Here is a 14,517-nt window from a genome sequence, read left to right as displayed (position 1 = left end):
TAAACCAAAACTGCTTTGAGATTTCACCTTACACCCATCTGAATAACACCAAAAACAATAAAATAAATGCCACTCATGCTGGTGAGGATGCAGAGTTAGGGAAACACTCATCCACTTCTGGTGGGAGTAAAATGTATACACCACTATAAATCGGTGCATTGTTTCCTCCAGAAGCTAAGAATTGTTCTACCCCAAGATCTAGCCATTCTACTTTTGGGCATACACCCAAAGGGCACTTGATCATACTACAGAGACACTTGCCCAACCATATTCATTGCTGCTCTATTCCTTATAGCCAGAAATTAGAAACAGCTTAGATATCCATCAATGGATTAGTAGATAGAGAAAATATTTATACACAATGAAATATTACTCAGAGGTTAAAAAAAAGAATCATAAAATTTGTAGGCATGGAAATGGAGAAGAGCCTGAGGAAAAGAAGGTTCAGTGACAGGTCCAAAGTGGGATCCAGCTCAAGGGGAGTCCCAAGACTTGACATCATTACTGAGGCTATGGGGCGTTCACAAAAAGGGATCTATCATGACTGTCCTCCAAAGACCCAACAAGCAGCTGAAAGAGTCAGATGCATATATGTGCACCCAACTAATGGGCAGAAGCTGGTGACCCCTCTGGTTGAATTAGGGGAAAGCTGGAAGAAGCTGAGGAGGGCAACTCTGTAGGAGGACCAGCAGTCTCAAATAACCTGGACCCCGAGACCTGTCAGATACTGAGTCACCAACCAGGCAGCATATACCAGCTGATATGAGGCCCCCAACACACATACAGCAGAGGACTCCTGGGTCTGGGTTCAGTCAGAGAAGATTCTCCTAACCCTCAAGAGACTGGAGGCCCCAGGGAGTTTGGAGGTCTGGTGCAGAGGGTGAGGTGGGGTGTAAAGTTCTCATGGAGACAGGGTGGGGGTGGGGAGGAGGTATGGGATGTGGAGCAGTTGTAGGGTGGGCCAGGAGGGGAATAAAATCTGTAGTGTAAATAAATAAATAAACACAATTTAAAAATCCTATAAAAAGTAAAATTTGCGGGCAAATGGTTGGAGATAGAAAAAAATTATTGAGTGGGATAACCTACACTCAGAAGGACAAATATGGTATATATTTCTTATATGTTGGTGTTGGCTGCTAAGTCTTTGATAAGCAAACTTTAATCCTCAGAGGTTAGGTGTAGAGTAAGGGTCTGGGGAGGGAGGGAAGGATAGATCTCCCTAGGCAGGGGAAATAGAATAATTAATTTTGGATGGATACGGAGGGTGTGCTGGAATGGGAGAATTAGAAAGAAAGGGGAAGCTAAGAAAGAGATGAGGGAGGGAATATAAGAAAGAACAGCTAAAACTAAGGGCCATCAGAGAGGTTGTATGAAAACCTGATTGAAGTATATGTATGTATGAAGGTTATCTAAATGAAGTAAGCAAATAACTGGGCAGATGGAACGCCACCTGAATATCTCTTATCACCATGAAGCTCCCAGCACTAGGAATGGGTTACGTCTCATTGAGTTGTTGGCCAAAGGGGCCCCAAACAACATAAGCTATTGCCAAGACAACTGGTTGCTCTCCAGTTAACCGTTGACAGGGTCCAGTTACTGAAGACAACATCTATACTAATTAACGAATTGAACACTGGAGCTGGTACCTATGTAGAACGTTCTCACCTAGAGAGTAGTCTTCATGGTGCTGAACGGTACTTGGCACACTGGCAAAGGAGAAAAGTAACCACCAATCCAGCTACAAAACCTGTGACCGATTAAGAATGACATTCCTGCAAGATATATTGGTATAACAGTGGCACAAAGCTTGTGGGCATAATCAATATGTCATTGGATTTAAAGGCCACCCATGAGGTGGAACCCATCCTTAACAGTGCTCAGATGACCAAGAACCTGATACTGGATAGGTCAGGAACCTAAAGGAATACCAAGTACCACTGTTCTGCTGAAGGAATGTAGCAATAAAATGATTCCTAATTACATTCTGCTATACCGTAGGTCAATGCATTGCTCAGGTATCATCAGAGAAGCATCTTCCTGCAGTAGATGAGAATAATTAAAGACCCATAGCCACTCAATGCAGAGAGTGAGAGACCTTGGAACACTGCCTTAAACAAGATGTATTCATCAAATCCTTCTCCCTTTGGGAAAACTAAACTTTCATTTACAAATGGTTATCAATTGGAGAAAACTTCTGGGTTAGCGGTGAGGCCATGTGTCAGCTTCTTTTAGCTCTAGGACCCTAACTGGTTCAGACTCATGCAGGCACCATACATGCTACCTCAGTCTGAGTTCATATGTGTATTCATCCTGTTGATTTACAAGGCCTTGTTTTCTTGCTGTTCTCTGTACCCTCTGACTTCTACACTCTTTCTGCCTCATCTTCCACAGGCTCCCTGACCTCTAAGGGGAGAGATTTGATGGAGACATGTCATTTAGGACTGGGTGTTCTGAGGTTTTCCACGTTCTTCTGTATATTCTTTGACTGTGGGCCTCTGTATTTGGATATAATGGTGTCAGTTTTCTGAGGGGGAGATAAGGAGATGACAGTACTCAGGATTGAGTTGAGGGCTTCCTGCATGCCCACTAAGGGCTGACACTGAGCTGTATGTATCCTTAGTCTCATGTGAGTTTTGTTCCTGTTTTAAGCTACTCATTGGGTCACTTGAGCACTTTCCCATGTGAAATGCGTGCTTGTCCTTACTGGAGCGTATGTAGAAGTTTGTATGAATTATGGGTAGCCTTCTTTCTCAGATATCTTTTTTGTAGCTGGACTCTTCTGCTGTTCAATAGTAACCTAAAGATGTGTGCAAAGGTACTAATATGCCCAGTATTTCTAAAGTTGCAATTTTAGGAGGAAGCTGAACAGTATTTAAAATATAGATTTCATAATTCTAAATTTAAGATGAAAATTAGATTTTATGACTTTGCTTTTGGTTCTAGGTGCAGTTAAAAACGAGCATTTGTAGTCAGTATGTGATTCGGATGCAGCCAACCAACAGGTGCCTTTCTACCCTGGAATGTGCTGCTGCTGCTCTCTCTGTCTTGGAGAAGAACAGTTGCATACAGGAGGTATGTGAGAGCCAGAGGTTTAAAGTAGGCTAGCTTAGGCTAGCTTTTGTTGAGCAAATTTAGACATGCATAATTGTAAATTGTGTAAGTCAAATGACAAGTGGAGTATATCTGCAGTAGATATTTATGGGCTTTTGTAATCTTCTTCCCCTCTGGTATTTTACTGTGTTAGTTTAGCATTCCAGATTGCATTATTTAAATATTTCCACTAAGCTGTGCAAACAGCATTTTTAATATGCTAAGTAGCCCAGCATTCAATAGAGGTTTTGGGCTGGATTTTTCCTTTACTATTTCTTACTTCTTTTTGTAGTAGTTTGTATTCTCTAGTGATCAATTCTTTTCTTTTTAATTAAAAGAACATTCTCCAGCAACATTACTTGTTTGCATTGGTGCCATTATTTGAGGAGATCTGCTAACATTCTCTTTACTTTATAAAACTTGCTTAGAGTATAAAATAGGTACTTGTATGGATAGAAATGCCCATAGAATATAAAAAGGATATAAAACCTATAATCAGCATTATATTGAATTCCCATAAAATTCTAATGATTTTTTTTACATATATAAGTAATAATCTTCAGCAGAGAATACCATTTCAGTGAGCTTAGTAGATTCTCAACTTTTTGGGACATTATTAGAAACTTTGCACTTAAAGCAAAAGGAAAGTATCATAAACAATTTTAAGGTGGGTTATGAAAAATAAGAGAATGATTATTTCTTACTCAGGACAAAAAAGTCAGAGGATGACAGTTATAAACAAATGAAGTTGATAACCCCTCCAACACACATGCTCCAACCCAGGTACACACATGCATGCATGCACATACAACACTCTTCTTGCCTCTCCTTTCTCTCATTGTAAAGTGTCTTTACTGCTCTGCGACAATGCTTTACCCATGAATAAAACTTTAGCCATGAATACAACCTAGTGTAGAGTAGCTGGAAGCCACAGAGACATTAACCTTGAAGGAAATTAACAAAGAGACCTCCGGGAGCAGAACAGTTGATGAGTGAAGGGAACCAAGAGTAAGTGCTTTGCCTCTCCAGGGCCCTGAGCTATAGAGACTGAGAGTTGGAGGCTCTCTTCTTTTGATGGAAGTTGTGTTTCATGACAAGGCTTTCTCTGGATGTGTGCATAGACTGTTTCAGCTAAACAGTTTAATTCCCCCACGTTGTCTTTGAGAATAACAGCAATCCTAGGTCTGAGCTTTGAATGATCAGGATGGCCCAGACACGTCCCTTTCTTCTTTACCATTGCCTTCCTCTGTCTGTGTTACTTTATTTACATTTGTTCACTATTTTTTTTCTTGATGAAACCAGAAACATTCATGGATGACAAGGAGCTGACATTGATTTCTGCTAAGTTAGCTGTCATGGTTTATGATATGATATCTTAAAATAAAAGAGGAATCCTTATCATAAGTACAGAAGACTTAGATAACTAGGTCATAGGCATAGCATCTGAGAGTAGCAGTGGCTGACATACATGTGGTGGGATTGCACATGTTCCTCCTAACGGACGATGGATTGAACATAAACTTTCATCATAACAGTGAGGACCTCGAATCTTTATTCTGTTTACTTCAGCCTTCGGGGATAATCAAATCACAGTGGCCAGGAATAGAGAAACAATGTCTCACAGTCATACTCATGACTTAGGTAATTCTAATATGATTGGTCATAGTATGAAGGGGACATATGTGTAATGAAATGTCTTAAGTTACTTATTATAGAAAAAAATTTTCTCCCCATTTATAGTATAAGTTATTTTATTGGAAAGTGAACCTTAAGGTCAATCTATTAAAAATTAGTTACAAAAAATAAGTAGCACACTTCTTTCTGGAACACAGTTGCTGTCTTTTATGACAAAGGGTGTATTTCTTTCTTTCCTGGGAGAAAAGCTATGGTGTATTTCTACTAGAAAACCTTGAGAAACTATTGGAAAACAGCAAATTATTGTATGCCTTCATTCCATAGACATCAGACTTCTAAGAATTAACAGAATTGATATAACATTGATTTTCAGTCTTCAGTTCATACCCATTCTTTATGCTAGAGCAGCTTCCAAGCACAGGAAGTAGCAGGAAGTGAGAGACTGTAGGAGTCCAGGAAGGAACACAGAACAGGCTCTTAAGTCAGTTTGGATTTGACTTTACCACCTATTGTCAGTATGGCTTCCTGGGGCAGATGGCATAATCTTTCTTTGTACTTGTTTTTCCCTTTAAACTTATGAGAGAACTTTCCTTAATATTTCTCCATTACTAAAAAAAAATTACCCTACTCTTGAGTGAGATATATTGTCAGTACAAGCACCTTTGTCTCTCTTGTGCCTCTCAGATTTGACTGTGGATCTATAGAAGTTTAGATTACAACCTGATGAGTTTATTAGTCTACTACAATATTCACAACAGGGCCTTCACCTTCTGGTTTATTTTTGTTTCAAGGTCTTCTTTTATGTGGGAAGTTTTACCTTACAGAATTTCAAAGAGAGAAGTGAAAAAAGCTTTTAGCTGCATGTAAATTTAAGGACCTTAGCTCTGTTCAGCATCCGTGATTGCTAAGAATGGCCACACACATGGAGACAAAAGGATTCACATTACACTCATTTACCCCAAGTAAACATTTTGAAACACATGTGTTTTATAAATAGGATTTTTCTTATGTACTCTCACCCAAGCTGGTAATTTTTCTTTATATAGAAGCACTATCATTTATTGAACATCAAGTAGAAGTTTCAACACTGTAATTGTTGGGGTCCAGTATGGCATCTTACTGTTTATTATGATAACTGTATTAGGTGGACCTTATTTACTTATCTTGAAGCACATAACTAGTATGCAATAGTATCATTAAGGTCGGCTACAGTAAATTAAAATGGTATAATTTTGTCTCTCCCCATGCTGCTTGTCTAGTGGGGAGTGCTCAGAGAACCTCTGCTCTACCTCAAAGTCATTTCACTGGCATAAAGACAAGGCACGAAAAATAGTAAATTCTGCTTCACTTGTAATGCTTCCACCCAAAGATGACATACAGCACTTGAGGTCATATTTCATTAAGTAAGTCATATTTCATTAATTATGTTGCTCTGATAAATTACTCTGAACAAAAGCAACTTAGAGAGTTCAACTTAAAGATGGCAGTCATCACTGAGGGGATCAGGGCAGAACTCAAGTAGGGATCGAAGCAGAGGCCATGGAGGAGCGCCTCTTTGCTGGCTCTCACACTGTCAGTCGTAAACTTAACAAGCTTTCTTACACACTTCAGCATCCCCTGCCCAGACCGTGCTATCACCCGCAGTGGGCTGGCACCTCCAATAGCAATTAACAGTCAAGACAACCCAGCACAGGCAGTCTGACCTGGACAGTTCTTCAGTTGATGAATCTAGACTGTGTCAGGTTGACAATAAAATCTAAGTAGGACAGTGATCATGGCTAACTTCTAACGGGATAAAAAAATGTGAACTGATTTTTTACCAAGACAAAAGATGACTTTATTATTAGTGGCCACCACAGAGATGAAATGGGGATCTGGTTTAGTTCTTTCTAAATTTGATAGTCTTATCTTTGGATATCAAAGTTGGAGGTATTTGGCCATAAAGAGCATTGGCATCATCTGTCTATGAAAAGCCTAATGGACGTCAGAAGATGAAGAGACTTTTCAGTTGCTTCTATTTGTTTACAGTCTTGTTCATGTTTCCGACAGACCTGGCGTTTTATCATCCAGTCTGTACATGGGGTTGCCTATTAAGTAACATACATACATTTCTCTACTTCCTTTCCTGTCTTTCTTATGAAAGAAATAATGAAAACATACCTAATGGGTGTTTTGCAATAGTAAAGTGTGTACTAATGCTGTGTAGAGGTGTCTAAAATGTTTGCATGGTGGCTTGAATATGTTTAGTCCAGGGAGTGGCATTGTTGGGAGGTATTGCCTTGTTGGAGTAGGTGTGGCCTTATTGGAGGAAGTGTGTCGCTCTGGGCATGGGCTTTAAGACCCTCCCAGTAGCCTGGAAGCTAGTCTTCTCCTAGTGGCTAGAACTCTCAGCTCTTCCTGCACCATGCATGCCTGGTTGCTGCCATGTTTCAGACTTGATGATAACGCACTAAGAACCTCTGAACCTGCAAGCCAGCCCAAATTAAATGTTGTCCTTAGAATAGCTGCCTTGGTCATAGTTCACAGCAGTAAAACCAGGAGTAGAATATTGCTGTGATAGGCCTGACCATACTTTTGTTTGGAGGAATGAGGATTTTGTGACTTTGGAAGCAGTGGAATGCTTTAAGTGAGGCTTAGTGAGCCATCCACGTAGGAATAGGGAAGACATTGGTGTTGAGGGTGATTTGAATTGTGCATACTTGGTCTAAGAGGTTTCAGTGGATAAGAACTTCAGTATGTGGTCACTGTTTTTGTAGTATTTTGGAGAAGAATGTGGCTGCTTTTTGATAATTGTCTGAAGAGTCTACCGAAGCTAGGGTAAAGAGATTTATCTTGATTGCATAGACAAAGGAAGTCTCAAAATAGCCCAGCACAGATTTTGTTTTCTGGTTTAGTCTCATGAAGAGCATTCTGATCAAGCATAGCAAGCCTAGATAGAAAGAATACAAAATATATAGTTTAAGTATCAAAGGGGCACCAGGACGTGAAATGGAGCCAAATCCTGTGTTTAAGGAGATAAACAGACCAAGGGGGTGGTGATTTCAAGGCAAGATCCCACCCAGCTAAGCTTATTGCTTAAGCTTGCAATTGAACAAGGAATAGTTGCGTCATGTTATGTGTATTTACCTGGTTATTGTTTTCATTTGGACTTTTAATCTGGAATAAACTATAACCTAGAAATGGATGGCACACTTGTGATCCAGATCTTGAGGCTGGAAGACAGGCTGTTGTTCCAGACCTTGAGGGATAGTGGCCATGAAAAAGCTCAGGCCCAGGTATGGTGCTGCACACCTTTAATCTCAGGAGACAAAGACAAGAAGATCCCTGAGTTCAAGGTCAGTCTGGGACCAGAGCAAGTTCTAGTTGAAGAAAAGCTTAAGTCCAGGTGTGATGATATGGCCTTTAAATCCAGCATACAGGAGAAAGAACCATGCAGATCTCTTAGTCCAAGGTCAGTCTACAGAACAAGTTTTAAGGCAGCCAGGCTTAGGAGTCAGAAAACAGAAAGCTGGTAATAGAATAAGGGGCACCATGCTCCAGCCCCAGCAAAGAGCAGAGCTCTGCAACTTCAGCCATGTGGCTCTGACTTTAGAGTCAAGAATTGAAGGGCTACAGTGACAATTGATGCTGGTTAGCTGGAGCTAAGAAATTAGTGGTGATAAAGAAGAGACCAGCATCACTGAGGTGAAATCTTCTGGGAAGTGTTTTCTGAGAGCACAAAGAAACTGTGTTTAAACCTCCTGCTGCAGTTGGACTTGGTAATGTGTAAGAGTCACCCAGGTGCTACTGGTTTGGAAGGCATGAAGGGGTCAATGAGAGCAACTGAGGCTGGGCAGTGTAAGAAGTCAGGGAAGGGCATTGATGAAGGTGCAGCCTCAGTTGCAGTTGATGGCCTAGAACTGAAGGATTCTTGCAAAGAAGTTGAGGCTTAGCACCATAATGGGAGCCTATAAGAGGCCATTGGTGAAGCCTAGTTGCAGAGAAAGACTCCAGCCTATTAGAGATGTCAGTATTATGGGATGATCACCAGGAACAGCAACAGCAATGGCGTAGAGTCAACCAGAGCCTAGAGTGCTACAGCATGGAGAGCTGGAGAAGTGACTGAAGCCCTTTTGAGAAGCCTAGAAGATCGTGTGTAGATTCCAGATATTGGAACAAGGAACTGTGAAGTTGAAAGTCAAAGTTGTCTTGATCCCAAAGTTGTTGGATATCCCAAGATGTTAGAGATGCCAGAACTCTGGGATACCTGCTGAGAAAAGCTGCTAAGTGGGAGTGGAACCAACCCCACTTAACGAAGGCTAGATCTGCCAACAGCAGTCAACAAGGACGAAAGGAGTTGGAGGTCTGAAGAACTCTTTGACACTGGCCATAAAGATGTGGAGTTTGGAATTTGCCTAGATGGTTTTCTGACTTACTTTGGTCCAGTATTTTTGACTTTATATGGGATTATAGTTAAGAGACTGCATTAATCTCAGAAGAGCCTTTGAATTTGGGACTTTTAACATTGTTGAGAGTGCTATAGACTAGGGGTACTTTTGAAGTTGGATTAAATAATGTATTTTGCATTTTGCTATAGATGAGTATGGTCCCCATAAACTCATGTGTTTGAACAAGCCTATCAGGGCCAGAGAATGGAATGTGTTGGTTGGAATATGCTTGGTCCAGGAAGGTGTGACCTTGTTGGAATAGGTGTCATGTTGTAGGTCATGTTGTTGTGTCATTGTGGGCGTGGGCTTTAAGACCCTCATCCTAGCTGCCTGGAAGCCAGTCTTCTCCTAGCAGCTTTCAGATGAGGATGTAGAAGTCTCAGCTCCTCCTGTACCATGCGTACCTGGGTGCTGCCATGCTCAGATAATGGACTAAACCTCTGAACCTGTAAGCCAGCTCCAGTTAAATGTTGTCCTTATAAGAGTTGCCTTGGTCATAGTGTGTATTTACAGCAGTAAAATACTAAGTAAAAAAACTAAGACAATTTGTCTATTTCTTTATTGGTCTGTATCAATAAGGGCTATGTGTGACACCATATAAAAACAGAGGCAGTGATTAAATCAAAAAATTTTTTAAACTTATTCTCTAAATACAACATGCTGAAGTGGGCAGTCTTAAGTTATGAATGGAGCTTGGAAAGGATGTTAAGAACCCAGATTTTCAGGGTTGGGGATTTAGCTCAGTGGTAGAGTGCTTGCTTAGCAAGCACAAGGCCCTGGGTTTGGTCCTCAGTTCCAGGAAAAAAAAAAAACAGATTTTCAGGCTGGAGAGATGATTGAACGGTTAAGAGCATGGATATTCTCCCAGAGCACCCAGCTTTTATTTCCAGCACTTATACAACAGCTCATAACTGTCTGGACCTGATCCCAGGGGATCTAATGGCATCTTTCTGCCCTGTGGGTACATAGATACTCATGTAGACAAAACACCTACACACATAAATAAACACAAAGGCACATGCTTCTAGGACCATCATCCTTTGTGTTTAGTTTTAATCTTCATGATTATTGCTGACTGATCATGATAATTGTCCCACCTCTAACAATCATGTTTTTGACAGGAGAGGGCAGAAACGTATGCTGCCTAAATTTGTTGGCTTTCAGTGCTTCTGAAAGCCTCATTCCATGAGACTTTTATTTACCTGTCGCTACTCCTTGTTTTATTAGTAGATGGGCACAGTGCCTTCATGAATGCAATTTGGATTTTATTAATAAAGATAAAAATAATGGGTAGGAAGAAGCATTACAGAGACTGCCTTCGTTGTAAAGCAAAGCCCCTTCTACCATGTGTTTTGTATATGTGGGGGATATTGTTTCCACACAGATACTTTGAACATTTTCTATTAGTTTATCCCTTCTTAAAAATGATTCTTTAATGGTCTTTTCAACCAAAACCTGTGCTATTATTATTTAAATGGTTTTGACAAGGAGCCTTACATCCAAAGAATCTGATCCAAAAATGTATTTAAAATACTATACAATTTTGCTTTAACCTTTGATCATGACATGTATTGTATGGCAGCCTTCACTACCAGACTAACTTACATGTATATCCAATTCACACCCTAGTATTGTCCATGCCTGGCTCTGCAGGGATTTGATGTAAAATTATACAGTATGTCAAATGAGCTATACCCAGCTCTGGCACCCATTTCTCATCCATGGACCACTGTGAGGAAGACTTTACTGCCATCCTGGAATTGTCTGTATCAGTGAGATCTAGTAACTAGTGATTGAAAGTCAACCAGTTTGATGTGCCCATCTTCATATCTAAATGTCTCCTTTAATCATCTTGTTAACAGATTAAATTCTTGTAATGTCAAATTCTAATTTAATTTAAATAAATTAGATATAAAACTTAATTCAGACTCTATTGCCTATATTAAAAATCAGTATAAAGCCTTTTAGTACAATCTGATAATTTAGAAATTCAGTATGAAGTGTTAGAATAGCCATTTCTCTTCACAGTTAAAGAAAATAATTAAAAAGGGCACATAAGTGGCTGTTTTTGAAAGAAAGATGTAGATAGCATACAAGTTGCCAACAATACATTTTTAGTGTCTTTTTTTCTCAACAGACTCTGCTTCGCCCTCTTCAGGCTCTGTGTTCTTTCCAGCTTCAGCATGGTGCTCAGGTTCGCCTCAGCAAGGAGTATCTTCTCAAGAATGGATTATATCCCAAGCCTATGCCAAAGAACAAACGCAAACTCAGGAAGATGGAGCTGTTAATCAACAGTGTCAAAATTTAGCACACTTGTCCCTGCGTGCTGGTTTTCCTGTCATTGGCTGACAAGACTGTGTTCCATCTTCCCAGTTCTGACTTTTACTCTGAAGAAGGAGGAACGCTGGCCCACCCTAGTGCTGAAGGACGAGGTCTGCTCCACAGCATCTAATGGTTCACCCCACTGACCGAGAAGCGGTTTCACGCTGTCTCTGTTTTTGTTTTATTTTTCTTTTTGATTTTTCAAGACAAGGTTTCTCTGTGTAGCCTGTAGACCAGGCTTGCCTCAAACTCAGAGATCTGGCTGCTTCTGCCTCCCAAGTTCTGGGATAAACAGCATGTGCCACCTTTGTCCAGATACTGGATCCGCTTTTAAACATGTGCTTCCAATACATTTTTTAAAAGGTCTATTCAAAAAAGGGTTACTTGTTAGTCTAGACTAAGGACCTGTTGTTCGTAAAATGAAGAAAATTTTGTCTGGGAACATGTTCCCGTCAGTGTTTATACATAGGTGGGTGTAGGTTAGTGATGGGGTATAGCCATGACACTAATGCTTCAGCCCAGTGAATGAAATTCAGAGTGTGACGTAGTGACACAGAGGGCTGTGTGTGTTATTCAGGAGGAGAAAAGAACAGGAAAACTTTACCCTTCAGGGTTCTCCTGGACTCAGCGAATCCACGCAGTGGGACTTACATCTTCTCTTAGTGGCTGAATTCCTGAGGACTCCATCTAATTTTGAAATAGCCTGTATTCTCAATGGGAGATGCTGTGCATAACTTCAGGTTTTCAGTGTCCATTGAACAAGTTAACTGGTGGTAAGAAGTTTTTGATGAAGTTTCTACATGAAAATGACTGAAGTAAATTATAATACAGCTATCATTTCTATTAGCTCTATTTACATTTTTTAAAGAGAAAAAACTTTCAATGTGAAAGATCGATTCCCTCACCTTATTAGAATATTTACTAATATTTTGTAAAGAATAAGAGAATTTATATATTTATACAAAATTTACAGTTAAGCATACACTTTGGCAAGATCAAGACGTTTCATTTTGACTGTTATTCACGATTATTCAAGTTTCCTGAATCCAGTGTGAGAGTGGAAGGGAAAACCAAGCATGCATTTTTGTGGTGATTTTGATAAATACTTCTCTGTGTGGCATGAACACACCAGTTTCTGATTATTTTTATGCCCATTTGTTTACTATTGGCTCAGATCAGCTTGGCTGGTCCCAATTAGAATGCTAACAAATATGTAGCAAATTATGGAAAAATATTAAAATTTAGGTTTGTCTTCAATTGCTGACTTATATTTGCATTTAAAAATAAGTTGGTCTTTTATAACCTAAATGTCTAGTAGCAATTGATTATTTGTGTAATAATGAAAAAATAGTATAATGTATAATGGCTTCTTAAGGAATGAGATAAAACTATCATAATTTTTTATGTTGGAAATAAACTTTATAAACTCCTTTGAGTTTTGGGATTGCTCTTTAAGAACAATCTGACAAATGATACTATTTATAGTTCCACACATTAATTTGTATTTACAATTTAGAATCATGTTTATATTTTAAACATACTGAATACTTAAATGCTTAAAGTTCATTACTTGGCTACATACTTTCTTCAAGAAGATATATCTAGATATAAGAGGGATGGCAGATTGGAGATACTTGGCACTTTGCTGCATCTGTGAATCCAAAGAGCTTCAGGAAATGGCTACAGGGAATGGTGAGTGATATGTAAAGTCAGGAGTTCAGCAGCACACAGAGATGAGGCAAATCCAGAAACACAGAAGTTTAGATTTGTAGAAGAAATTGGACCCTAAGGTAGTATGCCACTGAAGCTTTAAATAAAGAAAAAGAGAAGAAAGGAGTGTTTTACTGAGCTCCACAGGCACTTAAATGGCATTTTTCAAAACTTCAGTTTAAGGTGGATATCTGAAATGTGCAGCCTACATGTGCAGAGCAAGCAGATAGGGCAGAGGAGCCCAGCTCCTCCTCAGAGTGCATACCAGTGCTGTGGGATCATGTTAGAAGTCTTATGGTCAAGAAAAGAAGAAACCTGCATTCTTTTATCCTCAAGCCCCAAAGGCCTCCTGGCTAAGTGAGTAACCACTCTGATAAGCAGTGTAACACAGGCAGCTGGCTGTGACTTGGACATAGGTCAATGAACCATTAGTACAGTACCATTTGCAGGCCATGTTTTGAGGAAAGTGGAAGATTATTACGTTAGGAAAGGCAGCCTGACTTTGAGAAAAGGGAGATTACTTATGTGTGGATATGAGCAGGGTATGAGGGAGTCTGGTATGGCTAGGGATTGCAGGATACTGTCACTGCAGGCACATAGCTTGCTTTCTAAATTCTTGATTTTTTGATAAAGTAATTTAAACTTAGTGGGAATCAAGAGACCGATCACTAGGGTTAGAGAGAGAAAACAGTAGAGCAGGTAAGCCGGAGATCTTGATAGCTGATGGAGAAGGGGATGGTAAGGAAAGGAGGACAGAAAGTTATATTTCTATACACTGACCAGGATGAAGTCAACTTCATCCCAGAAATGTACTGGTAACTCATACGTAAACCAGTAGGTATAATTCACTACATACATAGACTCAAGGACAGGAACCACATAATCATTACTTGAAGAAAAAGCCTTTAACAGTACCTCCAAATCTCATTATAGCACATATCCTGGAGAATCTTGGGATACAGGGGTCAATGAAGGCTACCTGCTAGACAACACAGGATAGCAAACCCAGTGCCAGGAATGGGTAAGTACCTTTGGAATGGTCGGCCTGTGAGGTCTCGGAGATCTCCAAACATTAAATGCTGTTGCCAGTGCTCTCAGTTACACGCCAGAATTCAATGAGACCTTATTGCTGAAGACAGTACACACTTACATCAGAAAATGGAGAGACCAAGCTGGTACTGACTTGGAAGCTTCATCCCTCCTGGCTAGCTTTTCTAGTGCCGGAAGATGCTATACAGACTGCTGGAGGAGAAAGAAAAGTTCAAGTTCCTCAGTTCCCTCCATGTGTGAGCTGTGAGCAATAGTAACACTGGCCTGACAAGACATGCCTGCT

The 14,517-nt window shown here is 40.0% G+C and overlaps 1 protein-coding gene across 4 annotated transcripts in view; it reads left to right on the top strand.

Annotated features, from left to right (window-relative positions):
- The window catches only part of Dtwd2 (DTW domain containing 2), an 85,354-nt gene extending 72,450 nt beyond the window's left edge, over positions 1–12,904 (top strand). For 2 of the 4 annotated variants that reach the window (XM_039096969.2, XM_006251008.4), the window contains one exon: positions 11,290–12,904. In XM_039096969.2, the coding sequence (XP_038952897.1) occupies positions 11,290–11,440 (151 nt within the window). In that variant the 3' untranslated portion in view covers positions 11,441–12,904. Of the gene's footprint in view, positions 1–2,943; positions 3,073–11,289 lie in introns of all 4 variants that reach the window. The other 2 variants (XR_005496050.1, NM_001108431.1) reach the window with 2 other exon arrangements.
- The last annotated feature ends 1,613 nt before the right edge of the window (positions 12,905–14,517 follow it).

This window comes from Rattus norvegicus, chromosome 18 (assembly GCF_036323735.1).
Source record: "Rattus norvegicus strain BN/NHsdMcwi chromosome 18, GRCr8, whole genome shotgun sequence".
NCBI lineage: Eukaryota > Metazoa > Chordata > Mammalia > Rodentia > Muridae > Rattus > Rattus norvegicus.
This window is presented reverse-complemented; position numbering and strand designations above follow the sequence as displayed.